This window comes from Cydia pomonella, chromosome 6 (assembly GCF_033807575.1).
Source record: "Cydia pomonella isolate Wapato2018A chromosome 6, ilCydPomo1, whole genome shotgun sequence".
NCBI classification, from domain to species: Eukaryota; Metazoa; Arthropoda; class Insecta; order Lepidoptera; family Tortricidae; genus Cydia; species Cydia pomonella.
Window position 1 is genome coordinate 23,735,299 of NC_084708.1, and position 17,226 is coordinate 23,752,524.

At 39.0% G+C, this 17,226-nt stretch overlaps 2 protein-coding genes across 3 annotated transcripts; both read left to right on the plus strand.

Annotated features, from left to right (window-relative positions):
- Positions 1–1,368: 1,368 nt before the first annotated feature.
- On the plus strand, positions 1,369–3,852 carry LOC133519328 (elongation factor 1-alpha). Of its 2 annotated transcripts, none has more exons than XM_061853367.1 (2): positions 1,369–1,493; positions 2,120–3,852. In XM_061853367.1, exon 2 carries the CDS (start codon positions 2,131–2,133, stop codon positions 3,520–3,522), a length of 1,392 nt encoding a protein of 463 aa, XP_061709351.1. In that variant the 5' UTR covers positions 1,369–1,493; positions 2,120–2,130; the 3' UTR covers positions 3,523–3,852. The 2 variants fall into 2 exon arrangements, with proteins under 2 accessions (XP_061709351.1, XP_061709352.1); XM_061853368.1 differs by having other exon boundaries at positions 1,434–1,532.
- A 3,395-nt stretch (positions 3,853–7,247) lies between these two features.
- LOC133519329 (adenylate kinase isoenzyme 6) lies at positions 7,248–16,713 on the plus strand. The gene is made up of 4 exons (XM_061853369.1): positions 7,248–7,435; positions 11,853–12,004; positions 12,842–12,987; positions 16,491–16,713. Exons 1-4 carry the CDS (start codon positions 7,393–7,395, stop codon positions 16,678–16,680), a joined length of 531 nt encoding a protein of 176 aa, XP_061709353.1. The 5' UTR covers positions 7,248–7,392; the 3' UTR covers positions 16,681–16,713.
- Positions 16,714–17,226: the final 513 nt, after the last annotated feature.

The window sequence follows — 17,226 nt, forward strand, 5'->3', positions numbered from 1 at the left end:
GAAAAAAAAAAACGTTTATTCACATATCATGCTTACGACTATTTACAATATTCTTCTGCCAAACCACAGTGTGGTTTGTTGGCAGACGAGGCTCCTATTATATACATTACACTACAGGTTCATATTCATACTTGATTTTATGATTTATGATTATGTCGGGCGCTAGCAAGGGTCATTTTCCGTTCCACAAAATATAAGACCATCGTTCACGTATTTGACTTGTAAAAAATACTTTGTCTCGATTTTACAAAAATGTGAATTCAATGTTTAATATTTTTGCACTTGGACTCTTTTTTTAATTTCATATATTGTTACGGATGTGCAGATATTTCGTGAAACGGCCGTATTTTGACGACCGGTTTGGCCTAGTGGGTAGTGACGCTGCCTACGAAGCAGGAGGCCTACCACGAAAATCGAAGTTCGTCAATTGCGGGCATTTTTCACTGTCACTCTAATTACGTCGTAGTGAAGAGAAAGATCCCCGCAATTTGCGAATTTCGATTTTCCCGGTAGGCCCCCTGATGGTCCCGGGTTCAAATCCTGGTAAGGGCATTTATTCGTGTGATGAGCATGGATATTTGTTCCTGTTATAAATATTTATATATTATATATATCGTTGTCTAAGTACCCTCAACACAAGCCTTCTTGAGCTTACTGTGGGACTTAGTCAATTTGTGTAATAATGTCCTATAATATTTATTTAAACGGAAAACGACCCTTGGATCTGATCCGTTCGCAAGTAAGGATAATGTGGATCTAATAACAGACGTTTCTGTAAACAGACGTTTTTTAGTTATTTATATCAGGTTCAGGTGAGTTAAGTTAATGTAGCTTAAAGGAAAATTACCATACCGTATAACCATACCAGGATGCCATTTGATGTCATGTATGCATTATACCAATTCCTAGCAACATGGTTTGCAATTAACTGTATTATTTTTACTATAACAAATAAATATCAGGCGAACACTAGGACTATAAGTATAATATTTGTATACATTTAATGAAAACATCTACCAATGTAAGTATATATTTTTTTGCAATAACAACTTTTGAAAGTTGGTAAGTATAGTAACGTGAGACTAAGGTGAGTCGGCTAAAGTGTTATTTTAATCATAAACGTCAATCTTCTATGAAATAATGTCGTTTAAATTACACTTGCACGTCTGTGCTATAAAAATCGCTGCAGAGTTATCTTGGTCTTGAAAAGTTAAAATAACCTACACACAATTGACATCGGTCAAAACAAATTCTACGTTTTTATTGTAATACTTTGACATGACATTTACTGTAGAGGTTTTACTTTTATATGACATATCTGTTCAATTTGACATATTATGGTTTGCAGTAGAGAAATAGGGTAAATGTTTTTTATATTATGGCTACATTCGGTGGAGAACCGGAAATGGGACTCGTCCTTCCAGCTGAAGGAAAAATCATTTCTCGGCCATTCTGTTGGAGTCTATCTCGGATATTACACGTAGTAATCCGTGGTGAGTGTCAGAAGAAAATAGTTAAGTGCAGTGAAAAGTGTAATTATCTAAACTTTTGTTAAATAGTGTTAGTATTTAGGCCGTATTGGCTGCGACTTAATTTTCCGCAAACGAGTTATTTTCCAATTTCGCTGGAAAGTTTGCCACTGTGGTGTAATTCAAAACCTGTCGATTTGTCAAGTTAACAACGTGGAATTCTTTTGTTCGGTTTTAAATTGATCTTTTGTAGCTTTCATATGTTTTATTACTGTAAACCACGTTAAATAATTCCAATTTCAATAACTTTCAATATGCTTACGCGTCACACTTGCGCACCGGCATGCGTTGCACCACGTGGTAGTGGAAAAGATTTGTTTTCTGTATACTCGTTTTGCATTCAAGTATTTCAATGTAATCGTATGTTTAAAACTGTTTGTGAAAATAATTTAATTGAATCAATAACTTTCCACAAGCTGTAATGGCTGACATCCATTGTGAGATGTCAAGATAGGGCGAGGCGGCCATGCGGCCGCCATATTGCCGGTCGCATATCTTGTACATGAGGCACCATCCGACCTTGTGTGCATCCTATCGTCGTCTTAAAATTTATTGCACTTTATTAACGTTATCTTTTCGTTTTGTTTTAGACTAACCAAAAATGGGCAAGGAAAAGATTCACATTAACATCGTCGTGATCGGACACGTCGACTCCGGCAAGTCCACCACCACCGGCCACTTGATCTACAAATGCGGTGGTATCGACAAACGTACCATCGAGAAGTTCGAGAAGGAGGCCCAGGAGATGGGTAAGGGCTCCTTCAAGTACGCGTGGGTGTTGGACAAGCTTAAGGCTGAGCGTGAGCGTGGTATCACCATCGATATCGCCCTGTGGAAGTTCGAGACCGCCAAGTACTACGTGACCATCATCGATGCTCCTGGACACAGGGATTTCATCAAAAACATGATCACTGGTACCTCACAGGCTGATTGCGCCGTGCTCATCGTTGCCGCCGGTACTGGTGAGTTCGAGGCCGGTATCTCCAAGAACGGCCAGACCCGCGAGCACGCCCTGCTTGCCTTCACCCTTGGTGTGAAGCAGCTGATCGTGGGCGTCAACAAGATGGACTCCACTGAGCCCCCATACAGTGAGTCCCGTTTCGAGGAAATCAAGAAGGAAGTCTCCTCGTACATCAAGAAGATTGGTTACAACCCAGCTGCCGTCGCTTTCGTACCCATTTCTGGCTGGCACGGAGACAACATGCTGGAGGCGTCCACTAAGATGCCCTGGTTCAAGGGATGGCAGATTGAGCGCAAGGAAGGCAAGGCTGAAGGCAAGTGCCTCATCGAGGCTCTTGACGCCATCCTGCCCCCTGCCCGCCCCACAGACAAGGCCCTGCGTCTGCCCCTGCAGGACGTGTACAAAATCGGCGGTATTGGTACGGTGCCCGTAGGCCGTGTCGAGACTGGTATTCTCAAGCCTGGCACCATCGTCGTGTTCGCGCCCGCCAACATCACCACTGAAGTAAAGTCCGTGGAGATGCACCACGAGGCCCTCCAGGAGGCCGTGCCCGGCGACAACGTCGGTTTCAACGTCAAGAACGTGTCCGTTAAGGAGCTGCGTCGTGGCTACGTCGCTGGCGACTCCAAGAACAACCCCCCTAAGGGTGCCGCAGACTTCACCGCACAGGTCATCGTGCTCAACCACCCCGGACAGATTTCAAACGGCTACACGCCTGTGCTCGATTGCCACACAGCCCACATTGCCTGCAAATTCGCAGAAATCAAAGAGAAGGTTGACCGTCGTACCGGCAAATCCACTGAAGATAACCCCAAATCCATCAAATCGGGAGATGCTGCCATCGTCAACCTGGTCCCCTCCAAGCCTCTGTGCGTGGAGTCCTTCCAGGAGTTCCCTCCTCTCGGTCGTTTCGCCGTGCGTGACATGAGGCAGACGGTCGCTGTAGGTGTCATCAAGGCTGTCAACTTCAAGGAGGCTGGTGGTGGCAAGGTCACCAAAGCTGCCGAGAAGGCCACCAAGGGCAAGAAGTAGCTAGGCCTTTTAACAGCACAATTTTTCATCCAACTGCGATACTTCATTCACCGAAAGGTGTTCAGAAGGAAAGAAGGGCTACAAACTCATTCCTTTTCTATATTTTTTACAAGGCTTATACTGTAACATTATTTTATAATTTATATAAGGTGGTTATACATATATCTGAAATATTTTGTTATGACTGCAACTGAAAGTGTAAATTCATAGAAATAAAGGTAGCCTCCAGTACAGAATTGTATCATTTCTTTAAGACCTTGAAATAGATGCAGTAAATAATTTATTTTTGTTTTAAGTAATGGTACACAAATAAATTTAAATTTCCAGACATCTTTCCATATTATTTCATCTAGCCTGACTTTCAAGTATCAAGTGATATAATAGGTACTCCATGTTTTGTCACCTTATTATCACTCAATACTTGAATTTAACCATCATTAATTACCCATATGAAAGTTAATTTTTGAAATAGTCCAAACTAATTGAAAATTTTAAATTCCTTTTTTTTTTTACTTTGTGAAAGGAATCTCTTCAAAGTAAATTCAAAAGTAATTGATTTCACTCTATCAATTTGTCAGTACATAAATGTGAATGCCCAATTCTTGTCCTCTCACAAACGAAGAGAAAGTATATATTGACAAAATGTATAACCGACCTGTTACATCAAAACAGGACACTCAAAATAATCAATACGCAGTCTGGATTTTCTAGATAGGTAGTAGTAGGTACAGAGGGGTGTCTGGAGCCTAGCCCGAGGTCATTCAGGAGCTCGGCCCGCGCATGTCAAGTAGTGTAGTCTATTTTTGGCATTAGCGAAAAGTAACATTGCTGGGATCCCAGGTAGGGGTTGGTGAGTGCAACATATGTGTAGGTATCTAGAAAGATGCATTGCCTGATAAGATTTTATAGGTAAGTGTCTGATAAAAACGATCTGGAAAATAAGTAGGCAAGATTAGACAAAAATATATTTCCTATATAATTGCAAGTGTTCATAATTACACTATTTATCTAACAAATATGTATGCTTGATGTTTTTGAACCTCTTGTTCTGATTATTCGCTTAAATACTTACATCATTTTGAATTGTATGTGACAAATGGAATTGCCTATCATCTTCTGGCGAACTATTAATCACAGTGTATGAATAATCTTAATCAGGCCGCTGGTAATAAACAGGCACGGTAGTCGGCAGTAATTATTACTGCACAGTTTTGAACACCTAGTGATATTATTGTTCGTAACTGTATCGTTTCAGTCCTCTGCTGGACGTAAGAAACCCGTTTTAAAATACCTATATCCTTATTCCCAGATTCTTACATGATTTCATAGCAGATTTGATAACCTTTCAAGGGCGTAGCCAGCCAGTGAACTGGGTAGGGGGGGGGGGCAAGTTGATATTGCCGGAAGCCTAGGGGGTGGGCAGACGCCGCGAGGAGCATACATTGTACCTGCCTACGCCCATGTAACCTTTTGCCAACAAGTTCATGAAATTCATATGCACGGCCACGTGGCAAGAGCGTACTCTAATCTTAAAGCCGGCAACGCACTTACAATCACTCTGGTGTTGCGGGTGTCCATGGGCACTTATACAAAAACTTTTTGGGGCGTTATATTGTATATTCAGGTCAGTTTTTTTTTCAGAATTTGGTTGCAAATCATAGGTTTACTAGTGTTGTTACACACAGTCATGATCTCAATGCCAATTTTAATAATGATTAAAATTGATTAAGTTGATATAAATAAATTAAATTACTATTTGCCAACGGTATAGGTAAGTAACTAATTTTGATAGAATTAGACCAAGCTAAGTTGGCAGCGATTTTGATAGCCCAGGTGGTGTAAGTGTTATTTTAAACGTCAAACTTCTATGAGATTATGTTTACATAACACTTGCACCACCTGTATCTAATAAAACTACTATGTAACATAACATGTTATAGGCTAATAGTAAGGGTAATAAATAACGGGCTCTAGCTACTGCTTACTACTAATTTGGCGCAATGACCCAAAATGAGTCTGCCTGCAACACAAGAGCACGCCATTTTACCCGGTCCTGCGCGCCTAGCTCGTGTTGAGATTTTTTACATTATTTTATTACCTATTTACTCAGGTTGTGTGAACTGTGAAGGACCTGTCTAAAATTTCAGCTGTGCCCGCAGCGCTCCGTCCGTGTGGAATTTGAAGTAATATACCCTCCCTGTCCAGAGGGTGGATTTCTAAAGATTAAGTAGTACATGTTCTACCTTTAAGCTTTATAAGTACAAGCTTAATCTCATCAAAATAAGTTCAGCAGTATAACCGTAAAAAAGTTACACACAATAGTTAGGTACTTCCGCATTCGTAAAAAAAGGAACTAACATAAAACCTATTCATAGATAAAATATGAAAATAGAAAAAAATATTATGTTAGATAAACTAGTGTTTCTGACAAAAGGGTTAATTGAACAATCCATTTATCTCCTACTTTATCTCTTGAAACTACGCGAACTATCTAATTAGATGTACCTAAATCAATGACCGTGAACGCCCGCGACTACTCTGTGCAATGTCAATGACCTTACCTCCCGGTGAATGATGACTGGAGAGTAGCCAATACAACCCCAATAAATGATATTTCTAAGGTAGAAGAAGGTAAATAAAACAAAATGAAACTACAACATTTAAATATATTAATTAAAATACTAAGCTAAAGTAAACTAATATCAGGTTAGTAAGAGTTACGTTGTTCACCCAGGCGCGCGGCTTCAGCCGCCTCTTCTTGTTCTATGATCATGTTAGCCCATTCCTCGGCTTGCCGATACCTTTTCTTTTGCACATGGGGCGCGTACACTAGCCTATGGACCACAACCAGGCCAGATGTGACAGATACAGCCATCAAAGTTTTCACCAGCGGGCTGGAAGTCTTGAACCAACGTTTGACGGCCTCCATAGTTATTTAACTTCCACAACTGGCTCAGGCTGTGAGGTATGCTTCTTCTTGGGGAAATGCTCTTCAAAAAGCGGTCTCCAGATATAAACCCCGCCAAAAACACCCAAAACTGATACGAGAATAATCTGACTTCTTGTTATGCCTCTTGGTCTATAGATTCGCATATTAACGTTCTCACACTAATTAATTAAATTCTTCACTAATATTTTTTCAGCGCAAAATATGTTTTGAGTCTATAAATAACATTTTAACATAAAATTATTATAGGTTATATCACAATATAACCTACAAAATTTATTGGGGCGTTTTTAGTAAATCTTATAACCGGAAGTATCTTTTTGACATTACATTTTAATTCTGAATTTTATGTAAATTTTAGGGGCGCGGCTGCCCGTCTGCTCCGCCGCTTCCTTTTTTTTTAAATTATTGTGTCATAGCGTTTAACAAACCCTTAAGTGAATAAAAAAGATATATCGTAACATAATTTTGGCGTTGAAACTCTAGGTCCATGGGGTCCCAGCGCGCACAAGTTTTTTGGAGAAATCGCGAAACGTCTGGTTGACGTAACTGGTGACCGAAGAGCTGGCGGCTTCCTCGCACAACGTATCAGTATTGCGATACAACGAGGAAATGCCGCCAGCATCCTTGGTACAATGCCTCAAGGGCCTATTTTAGATATAAGCTAGTTATAGTAATCATCTGTATATATCCATTATGTATATTGTTATTGTCAATAAAAAAAAAATAAAATATTTAGTCGTGAGTTCCTAAACGTAGCATATCCGTCAATGTCACTTTGACAATAATAATTATAATCAAGTATCTCAACGTGGGTATTCGGCGTTGAAGTGTAAATGGGAAATTATAATAAATTTAATATACTGTTACAAAACTCAGTTGGTACTTTAATTAAGCTACATTAATGAGATAACAATAGCAGCATGGCATCCCATCCAAGGCAGGTCCCGAATATTTTAATAACAGGTGCGTGGTGTTGGAAAGTGCTGGCTGTTCATATTGTCTATGATCGCGGGAATATTTGAATTTGTTTTCTTGACATGGTTTCTATTTTGATGTCATTATATCGATCGTGTAACATGTGTTGATTTTCTCTCTGAATAAACCTAATCAATATTGCATCAATATATTCCTATTATTTCGTCACTGCTTTCCACCATCAGTGGTAGCAGAGCGTGGTTAGTAAAATAAAAGTGATAAATAAAATGGAAGAATAAAAAAGTGTAAAAGTGAGAAAAGAAAAATGGGTTCGAATTTTCGTAACATCGAAACATTAACGAAATCTAATTACGACACATGGTGCCTACAAGCACAAGCAATCTTAATAAGAAGTGACTTGTGGGAATACGCGAGCGGCGAAAAAAAGTTATTGGAGACCGCGACTACTGATGAAAAAAGTGTTTTTGAAAAAGAAGATAGGAAAGCAAGGTCTGAGTTATTACTGCTAATATCTCCAGCAGAACTTAAGCAAATTAAAGGTTGCAACACGTCAAAAGAGGTATGGGATAAATTAGTATCCATCTATCAAAGCTCGGGACCAGCCAGAAAAGCTACCCTATTAAAACAATTAGTTTTGAAAAAAATGTCACCTCAAGAAGATGTAAGAGACCATCTCAACAACTTCATGGATGTCGTAGGTAAACTAGAAGACATGAAAGTCACTATCAACTCAGAGCTGCTAAGCATAATGATGTTGTACAGTCTGCCTACAAATTTCGACAGCTTTAGAACGGCGATTGAGTCGAGAGATACTTTGCCTAGCCCTGAAACTCTCAAGGTAAAAATAATCGAAGAACATGAAGCAAGGAGGCAATCTAAGTCCCAAACTTCAGAGGCATTCTACGTGAAAGCAAAGAAAAAGAGTTTAATGTGCAGCAATTGTAATAAAAAAGGGCATTCAACGGAAGATTGTTGGTCGAAGATAAAACAAAAGAAAAACGTAAACAAAAATCAACAAAAGAGCTTCAATGTATGTCTGACAACTGAAAGTACTGATACGTCAAAATTCAAAAATGGATCGTGGTGTCTAGACAGCGGCTGTACGTCGCACATGACAGGAGAAGAAGATTTGTTGACAAACCTAATCCCTGTGTCTGATAAATTACGATTGGCGTCAGAGAAGCATACTGCAAATGTAGAAGGTAAAGGAAAAGTGGTACTACATGCTGATGAGTACGAATATATTTTAAAAAATACGCTTTACGTTCCGGACTTGACAAATAATCTAATGTCAGTAAGCAAAATAACAGATAATGGCTTTAAAGTCTTATTTGAAAAGAATCAAGCTAGTGTACTAGAAGACGAAAGTGTAATCTTAAAAGCAAAGAGAAGAGATGGGTTATACTACCTTGAACTTGAAGAGTCGACGGAGACAGCAAATTTCACGCCTGTAGTAGAAAGCGAAATTATGAAGTGGCATAAAAAATTAGGTCATGCTAATGAGAGAGACCTGAAACTAATGCAAAGAAATGAGATGATAAGAGGACTTGATTTCAAAGAAAAATCTCTTGAACCATGTGAAACCTGTATCAAAGGTAAAATGTCAACTCTACCATTTCAAAGCTATGGTGAAATATTCTCTACTGAGCCTCTACAGATAATATACAGTGATGTATGCGGTCCTTTCGAGCATCAATCATTGGGCGGTTCGAAGTATTACGTCACGTTCATAGACGACTTCACAAGATACTGTTATCGAAAAATTCAAGGAGTATAAGAAGAACGTCGAACTATTCCATAAAACCAAGATACAGAACCTCCATACAGACAATGGTGGTGAGTACCGATCAAAATCTTTCGACAACCTCCTCAAAGAGTATGGTATAAACAGAAGACTGACTACTCCTTACACACCTCAATCGAACGGGTGTAGCGAGAGAAAAAACAGATCTCTGATGGAAAAAACAAGATGTCTAATGCTTGACTCCAATGTCCCTCCATATTTATGGGCAGAGGCAGTGAACACTGCTAATTACCTGATAAACAGAAGCCCAGCAAGAGCTCTGAAAGGAAGTTCGCCCTACGAGAAGTGGACAGGAAGAATACCATCAGGAAATCACCTACATGTATTCGGAAACAGAGCGTTTGTTTTGAATAAAAATCGCAGAGGAAAATTGACTGCGAAAGCTATTGAAGGAGTGTTTATAGGATATGCGAGAAACGCAAAAGGTTTCAGAATATACATACCGGCGAAAAATGACATTGTTATCAGCAGAGATGTACGAATAATGGAGAAGATGCATTTCAAAATTAATACTGATGAACAATATGAAAATATTCAACGAGCACGTCCAGAATCTAAAAAAGAAGAAATTGAAATTGAATTAGAACCTTGTAAAACTAATAATTACTTACCTTTTCAGGAACCTAATCAATTTTCTTCTGATTCAGAGTCTTTTTTCCAACCTGTTGTTGCTGATCCAGAAATTTCAGAGCCATTTGAGATACCTGACCCTGCTCCAAGTGCAAGACCACAGAGAGTAGTGAGGCCGCCAAAATGGACACGAGATTACGAGCTAAGTAGTTGTGTTACTATGTCTGCGTCTGAAAATAAAACTGACTGCTCGCTACTTACTTATGAAGAAGCTGTGACAAGCACGGACAAGCGAAATTGGGAGAAGGCAATTCAATCTGAGAAGGATTCACTCGAAAAGAACAACACGTGGGTAATAGTTGACAAGTCAGAAGCCAAAGGACACAAGATTCTGTCCAACAAATGGGTATTTAGAATAAAAGATGACGGTACGTACAAGGCGAGATTAGTCGTACGTGGCTGCGAGCAGAAGGGTAACCTGGATTTTGAAGAAATTTATAGCCCAGTTGTAAGTCAATCTGCTCTAAAGACATTATTAGCCGTTGCCGCATCTAAAAATTACTACTTCATGACTTTTGATGTCAAGACCGCTTTCTTATATGGCGAACTGACAGATGCAGTTTACATGAAACTACCTGTTGGCTATGACATTGGCCAAAATGGAACGGAAAAAGTTTGTCGATTACGAAAATCACTATACGGATTAAAACAAGCTCCGTTCACATGGAATAAAACCTTTACCCGAGCGATGTTTGATTTAGGGTTCAAGACAATAAAAACCGAAAGATGCGTATTCGTAAACGAAGACAAGTCAATAATAATTGGATTGTTTGTTGACGATGGACTGGTCATAGGAAAAGACCGAAAAAAGATAGACTGCTTATTGAAAAAACTTGAAACAAAATTCGAGATGAAAAGAAATGAAAATCCAAATACTTACCTGGGTATGGAAATTCATAACTCCAAAGAAGGAATAAGGTTGACACAGAAGACCTATATTAACGATACTCTGGAAAAATATAATATGAAAAATGCTAAATCTTGTGACACACCTGGAAGCAACGATGCCAAGTCGACACAGGAAACTCCTCAGGAGAAGGAATACCCCTATAGAGAGGCAGTGGGGAGTCTACTGTATCTATCGACCAGAACGAGACCTGACATTGCACAGGCTGTAAATTTAGTTAGCAGAAATGTTGAAAATCCGACTAAACAAGATGTCGTAAAAGTGAAGAGAATATTCAGATATCTAGTTGGAACGAAAGAGAAGGGCATACTGTTTAAAAGAAATAGCCCGTTAGAAATTATAAATGCCTACTCGGATTCTGACTATGCGGGAGATCCGAAGACGAGACGAAGCACATCTGGCTCAGTACTTATGATAGCAAATGGACCTGTTTCATGGGCATCCAAGAGACAACCCATAGTGTCCCTTTCATCTACAGAAGCTGAATTTATTGCTGCAGCAGAATGCTGTAAAGAAGCGTTATACTTAAAATCGTTTTTAAAGGAAATAACAGATATAGAAGCAAAAATAAATCTTCATGTCGACAACCAAAGCTCGATACAGCTAGTAAAATCTGGTTCCTGCAACAAAAGATCTAAGCATATAGACGTGCGATACCATTTCATACACGAACACTTTGTGCAAGGGCTGATCAACATAAGCTACTGCCCAACCGAAGTACAGTTAGCAGACATAATGACAAAGCCATTGGGTAAAGTGAAGTTTGCTGGACACTGTGAGACGTTAATGTGTGGATAGTGCCATACTGCAGCCACATGAGCATCCACCAGGAGAAGGTGTTGGAAAGTGCTGGCTGTTCATATTGTCTATGATCGCGGGAATATTTGAATTTGTTTTCTTGACATGGTTTCTATTTTGATGTCATTATATCGATCGTGTAACATGTGTTGATTTTCTCTCTGAATAAACCTAATCAATATTGCATCAATATATTCCTATTATTTCGTCACTGCTTTCCACCATCACGTGGAAATATAAAATAAACAAAACTTTAAGACTCCTTAGGAGTATCAGATAATTATTCTATTAAATTTATGTTCTAGGTACCCCTGGTGTAGGCAAATCCACGTTGTCAAAGTTGGTGGCAGATAGGACCAAGTTTACCTGGAGAGAAGTTTCCAAACTGGCTGAAGAATACCATTGTTTAGACGAGTATGACCCCGATTACCAGTGTCCATATCTCAACGAGGATAAGGTAAATTTGATTATCAGCAGACATAGGAATCCGTGGGGCAAAGTTGTTTGACAAGTAGGGAGTTCCTGTATCGATAAACTCGATTATCAATGCTAGTTCTATATACTAGTGATCACTCAAGGGTTTGCTTGTAAAAATACGTTTTTATTAAGAGTAAAAATAATAATTAAATAATAACTCAATGTACTCTTCTTCGTTTTTAAGACAAGACAATTTTATAATTTTACTCATCCCAATTTTTTTCTTCGTGAATGTCCCATTTACTATTGTTAAAGTAAACGACCAGAATTTGTTCCAGATGTTCGGGTATTAAGCGTCTTAAATTAAGGGAGTAAAATTATAAAATAGTCTTGTCTTAAAAACAAAGAAGAGTACAATTAGAAATGAATGGTGGGGGGAACTGACAGAATGGGATACTCTTATGTATCTTTCGGCAGGAGTAGCAAAGAAAGCGCTATCATCGTTTGTCCTTGACATAGTGTCACTTGTCCTTTCTGCCTACTTCTATAAGGTCCTAAGTGATGTAGATGTTTTTTCGTTGCCAACCTTTTTTTAAACAAGTTTGTTCCTAGGCCGCACCCCCTGGCAGTGAATGCATTAATGGGTAGCAATGAACCCAACCAAATTACATAGGTTATTAGTATGTTGTCAAGAATGTGTTTTTAATTTTGTCATGTTGAATAATATGTTCTGTTTCTCATGGGCGCACATCTATACGATCTATACGAATACACCATTATAGCCATCCTATAGCAATCCTACTACTATTAAGCTTCGCCTTTCCGTGAAGAATGCCTGTGTTATCCTGTCCTAACTATACATTCATTACTTTTTCAGTTACTGGACATGATGGAAGGGTTGATGGCGAAAGGCGGCAACATTGTGGACTACCATGGCTGCGAGTTCTTCCCCGAGCGTTGGTTTGATGCAGTTTTCGTCATCAGAACTAGCAATACAGTGCTGTATGACAGACTTTCTGCTCGGTAATACACTATTCAACACATTTATTTAAGTATTTTATTTATATTTTACACTATTAGCCGGGTCCACACAGAGCCAGCATACGTGCGAGGCAATTTCCTAACGCACAATACGGCTAGTGTAGACGTGCCTTGGCGGAGGCGGCGCGCTCGGGCACTGGCCGGTTTGTGCGTGAGGAAATTGCCTCGCACGTACTTGCTCGCTCGCTCTGTGTGGACCCGCCTATTTTGTTGATAGTTTTAGTTTACCTTGTATAAGTTCCTGCAGTTTAGCCATTTCTTTTACTGGCGTGGAATGCCTTAATGCATGTAGTTGTACAGTAAAAGTTTGAATAACAATCAACCACTGCTGGTTTGCCACCAAGTGGTATAAAAAAAAAACAGCCTGCACAATTTTTCGATTTTCGTCTTTCGCAGTAGGCCCTCACTTCTAGACTATGGTGTCCCCATCTCATTAGAATCATATTCCATCAATTTCTAAGATGTTTGTGTTATAAGTCACATGTTATCGAAATTTGGAGGCATATGCCGAATGTGTGTCTAAATATATATATATAACATTTATAATGAATAAACCATCTTCTTCTTCCTCGCGTTGCCCCGCATTTTGCCACGGCTCATGGGAGCCTGGGGTCCACTTGGCAACTAATCCCGAAATTTGGCGTAGGCACTCATTTTTACAAAAGCGACTGTCATCTGACCTTCCAACCCAGAGGGTAAACTAGGCCTTGTTGGGATTAGTCCGGTTTCCTCACGATGTTTTCCTTCACCGAAAGGCGACTGGTAAATATCAAATGATATTTCGTACATAAGTTCCGAAAAACTCATTGGTACGAGCCGGGGGTTTGAACCCGTGACCTCCGGATTGCAAGTCACACGCTCTTAGCGCTAGCAGGCCACCAGCGCTTTTTCATAATGAATAAACCATATAAAAACATAATTTGCAGACCTTGGTTTTCAATCTAATATCTAGTACTAATACAAATAATTAGTTCCTCAACTATTGATGTGTTATAATATAAGCTTTAATCATCATCATCTTTGAACATTTAGTTAAAAACATCATAAAGTCAGACCAATATAAGTTGGCAGCGATTTTGGCAGCCCAGACAGTGCAAGTGTTATTTCATACGACAAACTTCTAAAGCCCGACCACAAATATATGATCATTGTCAAGAGGGCACAGTTATTCTCATGTATAGGGTGACAGCTCAGTTAACTATGGAAAAATTAGTTCCACTGAAATTCCGCAACATGACGCGTGATCATATATATATATATATATATATATATTACTCATATATATATATATATATTTAGTACCTGGGCGACCGAGCTTTGCTCGGTTATAACTATTTATTGTAATATGGTGGTGTATAGGTGATAATCTTAACTACATTTTTTTACTAAATTAAACTTGTCTAAAACAATAAAAATTCAAACATTATATATAAACTTGAACATATAAAAAAAAACAAAAGTTAGTCACCCGGGCGAGATTCGAACCCATAACACTCGTTTAGCAGTCCGCGTCTTAACCCGCTGGACCAGACGGACAGTGGCCGGCAACGAGTGGCGGATTAACCGAACAGCAGAAAAAGCATATGCTAAGGGCCCCGCGCCTAGGGGGGGGCCCCGCGCTCCGACCCTGACCATGCGATTTCGGCATGCGGAATCGGCCAAGTTCAAAAAGTAGAACTCGCACTCCGCAGATCCTGTACCACCACATTTTATTTACAATGTATTTTTTTCGTAAGTCGGTAACAATTATTATTATTTGTTATTATCCTGTCTATTTTTCTTTATGACGATACCAAATTTAAAGAATTTTTTGGCTTACGCAAAGACCAAGAACAGAGTTTAGCATAAAACCGAAGATGCAGAGTGTCCCAAAACTTTGGTGCATGGCAGCTGCAGGAAACAGCATAGCTCGGAAACGAACAAAAGAAGATACTGTGTTTAAAAACATATTAGTGAAAAGCAAGGAAGGATGATTTATTTATATTACTATTTCAAATAACAAATTGCACCTTACAACTAATGCCTAATGATGATCAGCTTTGAGCCCGTAGGAGGCCAAATGACTCGCTCCTCTACGGCTGGCCGGGCGCCCAAAATAATATATGCCGAGTTGCTGCAAAGCCGTGATACATATGATCTATACCCAAAGCATCCCAGCAAGTCGCACTTTCGAGCAAGAACTAAGGCCGAACAGCAGGCGCGCCGAGTTCACATTGGTTCAATTCCAAACTCTGTTCTCCTACAATTCAGCCTTTGCATGGTGGCGCGCCGCGATAGAACGCTTCGGGTCTCCGCCCTTATACGGAGCTCGGCCTACGGCCTCCTTCACACTATGGCATTGGTTTCATTCTAGGCTCTGCTTTCCTTACAAACTATTTTTTTGACCATTTGTCAAAATTTGGCAAAATCGACCTGATATGATGATGAAAGCCTATTTGTAAGTATCATTTACATAACATTATAAGCATAAGGGAGTAACCTTTGCAGCGCTTTGTACGTCTTTTTAGTAAGAAGAGAAGATTTTTTGTAATAACCCAAAAGCGACTAAACCGATCATTTTCGCTACAGTTTTCATTTAAAGTATTTATTAAGCTTTTGTTTCACGATTTTTTTCATATTTTTTGGGCCCATGGGTCACATATTTTTTTTCTTTCGGAGCGATTATTTCCGAAAATAATAACTTTATAAAAAAAGATTTTTGGAGACCGTTATTCGTTTTGAAAGACCTCATCCAACCATACGCCACACTATGACACTATCATCAAAGCAAAAAAAAATCAAATTAAAAACATTTTGTATGGGAGGTACCCTAATTTTTTTGTATAGATTTTATAAACATACACTGCATAACATGTTAAAAACTAATCGAGAACGGGTCGAAAAAAATTAAGACATCGTAAAAACATTGTGATGGTACTGAATCCTCGGGGTGCGAGTCCGACTAGGACTTAATCTTTTTTTTTCAAACCACGGGGCCCCGCGAGCTATTGTGCTAAGGGCCCCGCGCCTTCTTAATCCGCCCCTGCCGGCAACACGAAATTAGCGACCATATTCTGCGTCGAAAGAAAAACGCATGAAAACTCGAAAACACGCGTTTTCCCACTCATAAGACTAATCTAGATCGATTGTATACCCCCAAAAACCCCCATATACCAAATTTCAGCGAAATCGTTAGAGCCGTTTCCGAGATCCCGGAAATATATATACATATATATATACAAGAACTGCTCGTTTAAAGGTATAAGATATATATATATTATATATTACTGGTCAGGTCACTTTATGAAATTATGATGTAACACTTGCTGGGCTAGCAAAATCGCTGCCAACTCTATCAATATCAGCTGAAGTAGGTGTATTTATATTATACTGCAGGAAAATGCCTCCCGAGTTTTCTATATTGTCTAGTATACTACACAATTTTTATTTGGTTTGTTACTAGGTACATTCAAAAAATATGGTCCAAAGTATAACTTTTTTTGCAGGGGATACACTGGTAAGAAGTTAGAAGACAACATACAATGCGAAATATTCGAGATTCTATTAGAAGAAGCGCAGTCATCATACAAACCGGAAATAGTTATTCAGCTTCAGAACGAGACGCAAGAGCAGCTTCAACAAAACGTGAATGCAATCGTGGAATGGATAGAGAGGTGGAAGGAGGAGAACTTATAAAAGAAGTTACAATAAATAAAAGTTTTTTTGTTATCCCAAAAGTGTTATCCTCCAAGGTCTATTGGGAGCGTGCACGACTGTCACGCAACCTAGTGTCCGCAATTCTAGGGGAAAACGTTAATCCACTACATCTTATAAAACTACTCCAAAACTAAAAACTACTGAACGGATTTTCATACGACTTTCATCTATCAATAGAGTGATTCTTGAGGAAGGCTTAAGTATATAACTTGTTAAGGTTTTGTGTAAATTGTTTGAAATATAACGATGTTGTCGGAAAAAATCACGCTGGCTAGGAGCTTTAATCGAAAACGCTGCCTAATCCGTTTGAGCTATAACAACACAATGTATGGTGGGGTTGTTTCTCATTCATAGGTCTACAAAAAAGTCCGCGATGTGAAATGTCTATCTTTTAAGGATAACTTACTATATCCATTCTTAACTTCTAGAAAAAGATCACGTAATATGTGGCATTTGCAAAGCTATTTACATGGATACATTATTAACAATTATCAAAATAAATACGTTAGTTATATTAAGCATTTC

Coding starts and splice junctions, on each gene's coding strand:
- LOC133519328 (XM_061853367.1), top strand. CDS start 2,131: ATGGGCAAGGAAAAGATTCACATTAACATCGTCGTGATCGGACACGTC.
- LOC133519329 (XM_061853369.1), top strand. CDS start 7,393: ATGGCATCCCATCCAAGGCAGGTCCCGAATATTTTAATAACAG. Junction 7,436..11,852: donor CCCGAATATTTTAATAACAG/GTGCGTGGTGTT, acceptor TTTATGTTCTAG/GTACCCCTGGTGTAGGCAAA. Junction 12,005..12,841: donor CATATCTCAACGAGGATAAG/GTAAATTTGATT, acceptor TTACTTTTTCAG/TTACTGGACATGATGGAAGG.